The 13,146-nt window shown below is 40.5% G+C and overlaps 1 protein-coding gene across 1 annotated transcript in view; it reads right to left on the bottom strand.

Annotated features, from left to right (window-relative positions):
• Positions 1-13,146, bottom strand: part of HTR4 (5-hydroxytryptamine receptor 4) — a 59,407-nt gene that overhangs the window by 14,314 nt on the left and 31,947 nt on the right. Inside the window, exon 6 of the mRNA XM_077769057.1 lies at positions 11,532-12,100. Coding sequence (XP_077625183.1) covers positions 11,532-12,100 — 569 coding nt within the window. The remainder of the gene's footprint in view (positions 1-11,531; positions 12,101-13,146) is intronic.

Raw genomic sequence — 13,146 nt, 5'->3', positions numbered from 1 at the left:
GAAAGAAAGGCTAAGATATGTCCAACCACAGCTCTTTTCCTTTTTAGCCCTTCTTTACTCATCAGTTAGCTGAAGGTAGCATGGTAGCAGAGTGTGTGTGCTATCAAGAGGTGAGGTACAACATTTGCATGAGGTTTGTGCATTGTCTGGTAAAAACAAAATACATAAGCACGCTTAAATTGTGAAATATGATTTGCGGCATTTGTGTCATTTTGGTGATGCCATACGAGTGAAATGCTCCCATGTTTGCCTTTAAAACTGGCCTTGTCAATATTATAAAGATAAATGGTAAAATGTTGCTAATAACTTAAAATTAAAGGGGCGCCTAGGTGGCTCAGTCGGTTAAGCGTCCGACTTCGGCTCAGGTCATGATCTCATAGTTCGTGGGTTCAAGCCCCGCCTCCAGCTCCGTGCTGACAGCTAGCTCAGAGCCTGGAGCCTGCTTCAGATTCTGTATCTCCCTCTCTCTCTGACCCTCCCCTGCTCTCTCTCTCTCTCAGAAATAAATAAAACATTAAAAAAATAAATTAAAGAAATGAAAATTTATTTTTCTACTAGAAGATAGGTAAATAGCAAAGAAAATACACCATGATGAGTTGAGAGAGAAACTACAGATAAGAAGAAAAGGCTTTATATATATATATATGTATTTTAAATATTTTTATTTATTTCTAGGAGAGAGAGAGAGAGAGACAGTGTGAGCAGGGGAGGGTCAGAGAGAGAAGGAGATACAGACTCTGAAATAGGCTCCAGGCTCTGAGCTGGCAGTCAGCACAGAGCCCAACGCGGGGCTCGAACCCACGAACCGCGAGATCATGACCTAAGGGAAAGTCGGACGCTCAACCGACTAAGCCACCCAGGCACCCCAAGAAAAGGCTTTATATTTTAATCATTTCAATGGAAGTTTTTATCTTCCCTTTGACCAAGGAATCCTGAAAATTATGCAGCTAGACGTGGTGGAGGCTGAGGGAGATGAGGCAAGGTCATCTTCACACCATCTTTGATTCACCCAGATTCAGTCCACATTGGCTCAAAACAATGAGGTAAATGTGGAATCCAATTGTAACCTCCAGAGTTCAAGGTAAAGGCCACACAATGGCTTTTAAATGTCAAACAACTTTCCAACATTAGCTGGAATTTCAAAGGATCCAGAGTAAAAGCAAACCTAAATTATTGTCTCATCCATGGGTAATCTTCTAATCCACGGTGTGAAAACCTTTGTTTGAAAGAGGAATTTTTGAGAGATTGAAATGTGTGTTGAGATTGAAATTTGGCAAGCAGTGGCACAATGAAAAAAAAAAACCCAATGATTCTGGTTATGAGATTCATAAATATTTTTTTCTAAAGTGGTGAAAACGTATTTGAGTCTACATATTCCAGGTGAGCAACAGGATCTGATAAGAGCATCATCCATTCATTGAACCAATAAGTATATGAACTGAGCAAGGGGCTATACCTGAGGGAACTTTTGAAAATAAAATAGACACAGTACCTGCCCTCATGTACTGGCAGTCTGGCTGGGGACACAGATAATAAACAAGTAAACAGAAACTAAATATAATGATAAATTCTGATCACTGTTACTTATAAAGGAAACAACAAAAAGTAATGGCCTAGGAAAAATGCTTTCTTCCTGCTCTTTTTAGTTTTCTTTGCCTCTTTCTCACTTTCTATTTCTCTCTATGCTAATATTTTCCTCCTCTATTGATTCCATACTTAAACCTGAATATATTGAGCATAGAAATGTCAAAGACTTACATAGCATATCCATTAGAATTGCCTTATTTATTATTGCGCTTTGGTTGATGAGAGTTAGTAAGTCCGAAGGCAAGCATAGACTGCCTTATTCCAGAGAGAAGGCTCGCAGAACCTTAGAGTTGTTTTTTCCAATAGAACTTTCTACAATAATGAAAATATTCTATTATACCATATGGCTACTAAGTGCTTGGAATGTGGTTAAGGTTTACCCTATAGGACAACACAGCTCTAGCGATTCCCCAAGTCAACAGCAACAACAACAACGACAACATAAACATGTTTATCAGGGAGCTAGAGGGTGGGAAATGGAGGACGGGAGCCCAGAGGCAAGTCTGACAGATGCGAAGTTCTTTGGGAAGTGCTGGCTCAAGCTCTCAGCCTTCTGAGGTGCCAGGTTGTGTCCCAGGTTTGAGCAAGGTCTAAACCTATAGAACCAGAGATATCTAAGCCTGGCCTGAGAGCAGAGAAATCCATCCCCAAAGCTCAATTCTGCATGCCGTCGCTGCATTGCTAAGCGTGCAATCTTAGCTATTTACCTAACTTATAAATACTCTGTTCTCATAACATTATTATCTCTCCCCTGTGGACAGAGCTTTGCAGTTAGCAAAGCAATTTCACCTCCATTACCTCGTCTGATTTTCACAATGAGGTAGTGAGACAGGCAGGGCCAGGGGTTGTTTACCTAAGAAGCCAACACTGGAATCCTCAGCGGATTTCATGTAGAGAAAAATCTCTGTTCTAGGGTTACTATCAGCACCACAAATCCTTACTCTGCCTGTGATGATCAGGAGCTACTCTTCATAAAGACAGTCAAACAGAAGAAAGTGAGACTGGGGAAAAGGACAGAAACATTCCTTTACCCTTTGTCAAGCCTCACAAGGTGCCAGGCACTTCACTAGGCTCTGAGGAGTCAGCAGTGAACAGCACTGGCAAGATCCTTGCCATGTATCCAATGGAAAAAGAACTCCAGAATCAAACCCCTAATGAACTCTGAATCACATCAGTATGGCTTGTTCCTATCTCCTGTCACACTATGTGGTCACAATCTATACGATCACACTTTGCCTCCCAAGTGGCCAGAGTCACTTGGCTTGAAAATGGCTGAGCTCAGCAACTTCCAAAGAAATTTTACTAATTAACATCACATAAAATTATTCCTCTTTAAGAGACTATGAAAGGACTGAAGAATTTATTATTTTTTTATTAAAAATTTTTTAAACATTTATTTATTTTTGAGAGAGAGAGGGACAGAGCATGAGCAGGAGAGGGGCAGAGAGAGGGGAGACACAGAATCTGAAACAGGCTCCAGGCTCCGAGCTGTCAGCACAGAGCCCAATGCCGGACTCGAACCCACAAGCCATGATTTCATGACCAGAGCCAAAGTCAGACACTTCCCCGACTGAGCCACCCAGGTGCCCCGGACTGAAGAATTACCTAATATGTGTCATAATCTGAAGCACAACCAATGCCAGCACACACTGGACCATTCCAATCCATGAGAATCAGAGACTATGGTTAGCAAAGTTTAATACATGTAAGAATCATCTTGGCAAAAATGCCATTTTCCCTAACCTGCCCCAATTCAGTGTACGGGACCCAGGAATGTGTGTTTTTACTCAGCTTTGAGGGGATTCTAATGCAAGTGGTCTACTGGTCACACTTTGAAGGAAAAAGGATCAAAAAAATGATAATAATGGTTGCAAATAAGGGGACATGATTGTGGTTCTCCAAGCCCTCAACAGTATTGCATGGAGTGTAATGGAAGAAGCAAGAAAAGTCTCAGAAGGCACATATAACTAAAACACACAGGAAGAGTCATTTCAGAAAAGATGTAGCCTTGTTTTCTCTTGCCCAAGAACAGTTAGGACCAGCAGGTATAAGTCATAGGGATGAAGATTTCAACTCAATATAAGGAAGACCTTTTAGAATCTAGAGCTGTCCAACCATTGAGCAGGCTCATCAAGTAGTATGATTCTCCCTTTGCAGGAATTCAAGTAGAGACTGGGTCACCCTCATCAATGACGATGAAGAAACTGTTGGTTAGGTAGCAATACCTTCACTCTCAGTAAACCTTGTGCACAATCCCAGTGATGTCTACTGTGCTTTGATTATTTGCACATGTGTCTCTTTTCTCAGTTAGGCTGTGAGTTCAATGAGATACTTACTCTCATTTATCTTTCTATCTACCACCTCCTATCCACTGCCTGGCATAGTTGATGCTCCTTACACAGTTAACATGAATCAAAACCTAATAACCTACTCAGAACCTAATAAATCAACTTTCAGAATCTGCACACTGGGGCTTCTGATGGGTTTCCTGTAGTTTCAAAAGAAAAAAATCTGGATTTTTTTTTCTTCTGCTCACCACAGTGTACCCTAGCAATATCTTTGATTTCTCCTTTAGGAAAGTATTAACGTTCTCTTCAGTAGAGACCTTATATTTTTATTTTGCACATTTTTAAAGTAACTTTAGTTACTGTTCCTATGGGCGGTGGTATTCTTCCTGATCCACATTCTAATTGGTGATTTCTGGTATGTAGGAGTCACTGCATGTTGAGTTAGTTCTACAGTATGTGGACATCCTTGTGAAATGTCTTCGTTTTCACAGTTTACTGTGGATTTTCCTGGTAAATAGTCACATTGTTTATAAACAGTTGCAGCTTTGCTCTGTTTTCTAAGTTTTATACTTCATATTTCTCCTTTCTGTCATTTGGAGTTTGCATGCAATGCTGAACAGCACAGATGATGAGGCAACCTTATCTTGTCCCTGACTGGAGTGGGAATGGAGCCAACTTCCTGTCACTGGGTGATTTCTTCCCTTCTCTGCCCTCTGTCTGATGGGAGTCTCCTAGAGTGGGCAAACTGACTCTTCTACAAGACTAAGACAGAGACTGGTGGATGGGGAGAACAATGATAGAGCCACGTTGAAGGAGTGACAAAGAGAGAGAAGCTGGCTCCAAGTCCACTAAGAATCAGTTCACACTCATGATGAACCTCTTAGAATCCATTGCCCACACACTGGCATTATGCCTCCTCCTTCTTCTTTCTATTAATGTTTATTTATTTATTTATTTGAGAGGCGGGGGGAAGGGGCAGAGAGAGGGACATAAAGAATCCCAGGCAGGCTCCACACTGTCAGTGCAGAGCCCAACACCGGGCTTGATCCCATGAACTGTGAGATCATGACCTGAGCTGAAATCAAGAGTCGGACGCTTAACTGACTGAGCCGCCCAGGTCCCCCTGTGCCTCTTTCTAATGTGTGTGTGCATTCAAATTAAAATTGTCCCAAGAAACATCTACATGACAATAATTCATGTTTGGAAACTACTTTTAAAAGGATATGTAACCTACATGTCTAGACAAACTACTTCATGAGCCAATCAAATGGCATTTTCACTTCTATTTTGATCATGAGCTGGATATTCCAAAGAAGATGGTTATCTCACAGAACACCAAACACAACTGCAGACCTCTCTGCTACACTGTACTTTAGTTCGTTCAATTGAGTGGAAAAAGTCCACTAAGACTGTCCTGCAAAAGCATAGTTTACTTCATTGGCTGCCTATATGTTTGTTCAATAACAAAATGTAACGTAAGTCAAAGGATTACACGGAGAGGACCAACACCAGAAGACCTACTATTCCAACCACTGAGGCAGACTGGTCTGTTTTTAATTCAGCCTGGAAAAGTAAAATTCCATTTTCTCAAAAAGACTTTAAGAGAAAAAGGCCCCACAGTTTCAGGGTGTTGTCATGACCTGGCTCTTCCCAGTGTGATTCTTATGTCGCAGACTAACTCCTCTGTACATTATGGATTCTCAGGAAAGGCAAGATAATTTTCAGTTTTGAGTGTTTTAATCTTTCATTAACCTGAAGACAATCATGAAGGCTTTGTGTGATCTTGAGCCAGTTAGGTACTCTCGTTAAACCTTGGATTTTCTCCTTGTTTAAACCACAATAATTATAATAGCAACCTATTTGGTTGTTGTTGCAATAATGCATTCAAAGTTCTTAAATTCAGTAGCTGGCACATTTTTTTAAAATTATGCTAGGCATCATAATCCTTATTAATAACAGAGAGTGCCATGAATTTGTCAATGGATGCTTTGCATGAGGAAATGAAGTGGCCCTTATTAAATTCCAAATTTTATTTTAAGTAATCTCTACCTTCAACAGGGGCTTGAAACTCATGACCCTAGGATCAAGAGTCACATGCCCTTCAGACTGAGCCAGCCAGGTGCCCCTGAAATTCTAAATTATAAACATGCAGCAGGGTGTTCAAGCATCTTCCTACATTTTCTGTGATTTACCTTTTGTCACTATGGTTAGATTTTGCATTGATTTAGGTTGAACTCCATATTTTCAGTATCAGCTGATGGGATTCTTCTTTCTCAAAGCTTTCTGTCACCACTTATGTTAGTTCTCCTTGAGACCCACAGAAAGTGTCCAGATTTAGTAACATGGTAGATGACGGTTGCACTTATGGAGACAGAGGAGACTCAGGAAGTCTGGGGTGGCCCGGTGAGTAGGGTACATAAGAAAATTCTGTTTAAGGGACATTAAATGCAAGAATCCTGAGAGGCATCTATGTGAGGCTGTCAAGGAAGCAAATTGGATTTTGTGGTCTGGAGCTCGGAGGACAGCTCTGATCTAGAGCTACTCATTAAAGAGAGATTCATGGCACATTAAAGCTAGGGACGGTCAAATCGTGTAAAGCGAGAATGTCATTTGAGAAGACCATGAAGAATGGAGCCCTGAAGAACTCTAACATTCAGAGGTCAGACAGAGAAGGAAGAACCTATAAAAGATGCTAAGAAAGAGTTGCTGATGAGTCAGGAGGCAAACCAGGGAAGTATACTGTTCAGGAAAATTACTGTCAAAAATATTTCAAGAAGAAAGACAGGTTAACTGCCAGAGGTCAAATAAATAGTGTTTTCAAACTTTGAAACTTTAATATGACAAAAGTTAACCAAAGTTCAAAAGCAAGCAGAAGAGAAGGAAAAGTATTTGAAAATTATGTAACAAAGGATTAATATTTAGATTATAATAAAGAACATTCAGAAATTAATAAGAGAAATACAACAAAGTTGTCACATTAAGCACCAAATACGTGAAGAGGCAGTTGATATAAGGCTAAATATTTGTCAACAACTTTGAAATTAGTCAATAATTAACTTAAAAGAGGTTCAACCTACCAAATCACCTGGAAAATGCAAATTCAGTGAAAGAGCATTTCTGTAATCAGCAAAATAATAAAAGATGAGTAATGTACAGTGTTGGTGAGGGGAAGGAGTAGAGGCTACTCTCATACCCTGCAGATGAGAACGCAAATCGCTACAGTATGCTAGAAGGTCAACCTTAAGGTAAACCTAACATTTTTAGATGTACATATACATCGATAGAGCAATTTCATTTTGAGTAGCTATCTAAAAGTAATACATGTCACAAAGAAATGTGTTCAAGGGCATTAAAAACAGTACAGTTAGATACAGCAAAAGAATGGAAACACCTACATATCCACTAATGGGAAATAAATAAATTTTACTATGTATTTTTAGTACAGAAGATTATGGAACAGTTAAAAAGAATGAGTTAGATCTAAATGTTCTGAGAAACAATGATCTCTAAAATACATTCCTAAGGGATATAAAGCAAGGTGCAAAAAAGCACATATAAAATGACCCCATTTATGTAAAATAAAAGTAATAAGAAAGTGGTCCAGTTTCATACTTTTGCATATGGCTGTCCAATTTTCCCCACACCATTTGTTGAAGAGACAGTTTTTTCCCCATTGTATATTCATTCATCCTTTATTGAAGATAAGTAAACTCAAAATGGAATAAAGACCTAAATGGGAGACCTGAAGCCATAAAAATCCTTGAAGAGAGTACAGGCAGTTATTTCTCTGACACTGGCCATAGCAACATTTTTCCAGATATCTCCTGGGGCAAGGGAAATAAAAGCAAAAATACACAACTGGGACTAACTCAAAATAATAAGTTACTGCCAGGCAAAGGAAACAACCAACAAAACTAAAAGGCAACCTACTGAATGGGAGAAGATATTTGCAACTGACATATCCGATAAGGGGCGAGTATACAGAACCTATAAAGAACTAATACAACTCAATACCCAAAAAACAAATAATCCAATTAAAAAATGGGCAGAAGGCATGAACAGGCATCTCTCCAAAGAAGACATTCAGATGACCAACAGACACCTGCAACGATGTTCATCATCACTTACAATCAGGGAAATGCAAATCAAACTACAATGAGCTATCATGCCTGTCAGAATGGCTAAAATAAAAAACAGAAGAGACAACAAGTGTTGGTGAGGATGTGAAGAAAAAGGAACCCTTGTGTGCATTGTTGGTTGGGAATGCAAACTGGTGTGCCCACTTTGGAAAATAGTATGGAGCTCTAAAAATTAAAAACAGGGGCGCCTGGGTGGCTTAGTCGGTTAAGTGTCCGACTTTCGCTTAGGTCGTGATCTCGTGGTTCGTGGGTTTGAGCTCCACGTCGGGCTCTGTGCTGACTGCCAGCTCAGAGCCTGGAGCCTGTTTCAGAGTCTGTGACTCCCTCTCTCTCTGACCCTCCCCTGCTTGCGCTGTCCCCCGCTTGCGCGCTCTCTCTCTCTCTCTCCTAGAAATAAATAAAAATATTAAAAAAAAAATTAAAAACAGAATGACCCCTATCTGATGATCCAGTATCTACACTACTGGGTATTTACTCCCAAAATACAAAAACACTAATTCAAAGGGATCCATGCACCCTTATGTTTATTGCAGCATTATTTACAATAGCCAAACTATGGAAACAGCCCAAGTGTCCATCAATAGAGGAATGGATAGAGAAGAAGTGGTGTATATAGTGGAATATTATTCAGCCATAAAAAAGAATGAACTCTTGCCATTTGCAATGACACGGTTGGAGCTAGAGAGTACAATGCTAAGTGACATAAGTCAGAGACAGACAAATACCATGTGATCTCCCTTACACGTGGAATTTAAGAAACAAGACAAATGAACAAAAGAAAAAACAAAAGAGAGAGAGACACAAACCAAGAAAGACTCTTAACTATAGAGAACAAACTGGTGGTTACCAGAGGGGAGGTGGGCGGGTGGAGATGTATGAAACAGGGGATGGGGATTAAGGAGTGCACTTATCATGATGAAAAAAATAAAGTAAAATAAAATAAAATAAGTGGAGAAATCTATGAATTTGTATGTGTTGCGCATGTTTGTAAATGCATTTAAAAATCACGACTAGTTTTAATTGCCTTTGAAGTGAAAGGCAGGATCAGCAGGATAAAAGCCGATTTTACTTTTGATTAAGTTTTATATTTCTTTCTGTTTAAAAAAATTTTACTTTAATATTTATTTATTTTTGAGAGAGAGAGAGACAGAGTGTGAGTGGGGAAAGGGCAGAGAGAGAGACACACACAGAATCCGAAGCAGCTCCAGGCTCTGAGCTGTCAGCACAGAGCCCGATGTGGGGCCTGAACCCATGAACCGTGAGATCACGACCTGAGCTGAAGTCGGACGCTCAACTGACTGAGCCACCCAGGCGCCCCTATATTTCTTGAATCCATCTGAATTTGTTGATGTCCTGGTTATAGGATTTTTAAGAACAACATAAATTTTTCTTAATACAATTGATCTAGAAAGTTCATTGTACGATTTGTTCATTTATTCATCAAGAGTTTAAGTTCCTAGTGTACGTCAGGCAGCCTATTGGCTATTTGGTATTGAGCAGTGAACAAAACAGGATTCCTGTCGTTAGAAAGCTCACGCTGTCGTGGATTCAGGTTTCAAACAGTCTTCTCTGTGCAGGCTTCCCCACTCTTAAAAGACTCCTCACCCCCACGAAAAGCATCTCAGACCAATTGCCTGTACTTTTTATTACCTCATGAAGAAATCACAAAAAATAAAGCATGGGGACTACATCCACAAGCCACCTCTAAACTGTCATGCCTGCTTTACAATCACACTGCAGGTTTCCATGTGCAGCAGGGATCAAATACCGTGTCAGTCAGATGGGTGTCTTGGGCTGCCCTGGAAACCCCCTCACGCTTGTGTGACTGTCCCTCCAGGAAAAGGCCCTTCCAGTTCTAAACCACTGACTTCACAACGCACTGCTAGAGCACACACTGTAAGTCGTTGGCAGCCTGGACCAAGACAGCTGCTAACTTAAGTGGCTTTTAGGCCCCCACACAGAAGTTCCTGTACACACGCTTTACTACATGGTTGGATTCTTCCTATGACACTCGCTTAGGGCATAATAATCAGGGAAGAATGTGAGCCTACAGGCGTAGCTTTGAGGCTCTTCCACCAGCTGGCATCACCAAACTAGGCTTTAGCTACGAGTCAGCCCACACTAGTAGCAGGGAATTGGATCCAGGCTGCTGAGCAGTCTCTGAGGCGAAGTGCTTATATTTCACTGCAATTCCTATTTGTCTTCTTCTTTTCTTACACATGCAAATGAAAATGCCTCAGTTTTTGGTTGCCAGGACAGCTGAATGCTGTCATCAGAAAAATTAAATGCTTGTGTCAAAAGAAGGAACTGCTTTTTAGAAATTCCTATGCATCTTGGGGCAAAGAAAGAAATGCTGTTGACAATTCGTCTTTGTACAGGATGAATGTACTTATTACACATGGTTTTTACGTGGCTGAGAGCAACTCTAGCCTGAGGGGAGCCAGAAAATTTTCAGGCTTTAGAGAGAGGCATCATGACTGGTCACTGACCATTCCACTCCACAGTTACTCCCGTTTCCACAGCCTAGGTGACCTTGGGTAAACCGCTTGACCTTCCCATGCTCTGGCACATTCCATTTCCTTCCTCATGCTGTTCTATCTGCTAGAATGCCTTCCTTGATCTCTCCTCCAAATCTCCAATTCTTTAAAAAAAATGCTGTCCTCTGAAGCCTTTCCTGATTTTCTTAAGCCAAACCAGCTTCTTTCCTCCTCAAATCTCCCTTCTAGATTATCTACACCTCCATCATATCAGTTATCACATGGTATTACTGTTGCATATTTATCCTTCTGTTTATTTTGTTTATCACGTTACTTTGTGGCCATCTTGGGGTATCAAGCAATATGTTACTACTATTGCTCTTATGCACGTTAATAATATTGTTAGTAATATTATGAATGCTTACTATGTGTGAGTCCCTATATGAATACATTACTTAAGTCACAATGGTCCTATGAGATGGATATTATTATTATTATGATTATGTTTTTTACAGTTGAGTAAAATAAAACCAAGGGAGATTATACAAAAGATTAGTAGTGGCATTGAGTCAAAATAAAGTCTATTTTTGCCTTAAAGCCCATACTTCTAACCACTATTGTAAAATACTACCTAATAAATAATAGTAGATAATAATTACTAAGTGCTTACTAGGTGTCAGGCTCTATACAATGTGTGCTACACACATGAGCTAATTTGATCTTCATAAGAGCCCCGTGATAGAGACATTGTGAATATCATCTCATTTTTTTTTTTTAAATGAAATGAAATTTCACAATGTTTAAATGACTTGCCCAAGGTAGCAGAACTGTGGAGAGTGGACTGGAATACAGGCCGGTCTCTCCCAGAGCCTGAGTCCTTTTCCACTATTCTACTTCATGACAAGATGGTAGAATGTTCTTTAGTCTTTGTAAACATTGCCCACGTTTTCAAGAATAATCCTTCTGGAAACAAAAACCTGGAGAGGCAGCCCTTCCGAGTCATGCAGACAAACGAGGTCTACCAAGCCCCAGACACTCACCTTAGCACGTGTGTGGATCCATTAATGGTGGTGGTTGAACAGGGCACCGCCTGGCCCAGAATGGAGGGTCTTCGGTAGCGCTCATCATCACAGCAGAGGATGATGAGGAAGGCACGTCTGAAAGATTTATTCAAGAAGGCGTAGAGAAAGGGGTTCAACCCAGAATTGATGTAGCCGAGCCAGAGGAAAGCAGTCCACACTTGCCCGGGAACAGTGTAGTCTACGAATGGATCCACAATATTGGTGACAAAGAATGGAGCCCAGCAGAGGCAGAAACAACCCATGATGATGCACAGGGTCTTGGCTGCTTTGGTCTCTGTCCTCATGCGATGAGTGCTGTGCTGGTCGGCCGGCTGGGGCCTGCCCTCCGAGGGGGCCCCTGCCCGTTGTAACATCTGGATCTGGTGGGCATGCTCCTTCGCGGTGACGTAGATGCGATAATAGGCCAGCACCATGAGGAGAAACGGGATGTAGAAGGCCACCACAGAGCAGGTGATGGCATAGGGCTTGTTGACCATGAAGATACAGTACGTAGAGTTAGAGTTCTGGTTGAACTTTCTTTTTTCTATCTGAGAGTTGGAGGGGGAGCAAAAATGAGGAAAGAAAGAAGAAAGGGAAGGAAAAAGCGAAGGGAAAGAAGCAGGAGGGGAATGAGGAAAATGGTTGGAAAAGAAAAAGGATGAAAAAGAAGAGAAAAGGAGGGGTTGGAAGGGAGAGAGAAAAGGAGGGGAACAGAGAAGGGCAGAGAAGGAAGAGGAAAACAAGAGGAAAAGGAAGAGGAAAGAGAGAAGAAGATTTATCAGCAAAGCTCTCTTTTTCTTATAAGCCTATAGCCCATAGAACCACAATGGTAGAAAAAGAACACGATTGCATCCCAGAGCGCAGAGGGATTATCTGAGCACCAGGGGCTGAAGGCCCCAGGAAAGAGTAGAAATAAGATAGGCACAAAATCATCCTTCATTCTCTCTACCCAACAGACAGCAGAGTTAGCCTCTCCCCTTCCCGTCTGCCTGCACACAATCCATCTGGTAGTAAAAGTCTTTGAACTGAGCTCATTTTCCTCAGGACTGTCCTTACATCTCAGCATTTCCTATATAACATTTAGAATTAGCTTATCAATTTCCATACACATCTTCAAGGATTTTGACTGGAGTCAGAGCAGAATGATTGAGGAAAATGGACTTCTTTCCCATGGTCAGAAACAATTCACAAACGTGGTAAGTCTTTCCTTTACTTAAATCTTTTGAAACGGATTTCAGTAATATTTTACATTTTTTTTGTGTGTAAATGTCTTTGCACGTCTTTTGTCAGATTTATTCCTAAGTATTTGACTTGTTGTTCTATTGCAAATGGTATCATATTAAAGTCCTTAATTGTAATTGTTTATTGCTGGTATATAGAATTCAGTGAAGATTTTTTTGTATGGCTATGTATCCAGCAACTTTGTTAAATTCGTTATTAATATTTTGTCTCTAGATTCTTATGAATTTTCTCCCTCGGTACCCATGTGATCTGCAAATAATAAAAATTTCACTTCTTCCTTTCCAATCCTAATAACCACTTTTCTCACATTATTGAACTTGATAAGACCTCCAGTGTAATTTTGAATAGAAGA

This window comes from Crocuta crocuta, unplaced genomic scaffold, assembly GCF_008692635.1.
Source record: "Crocuta crocuta isolate KB4526 unplaced genomic scaffold, BGI_CrCroc_1.0 scaffold340, whole genome shotgun sequence".
NCBI classification, from domain to species: domain Eukaryota; kingdom Metazoa; phylum Chordata; class Mammalia; order Carnivora; family Hyaenidae; genus Crocuta; species Crocuta crocuta.
The sequence above is the reverse complement of the archived record's forward strand: the minus strand, read 5'-3'. Positions and strand labels throughout refer to the sequence as shown.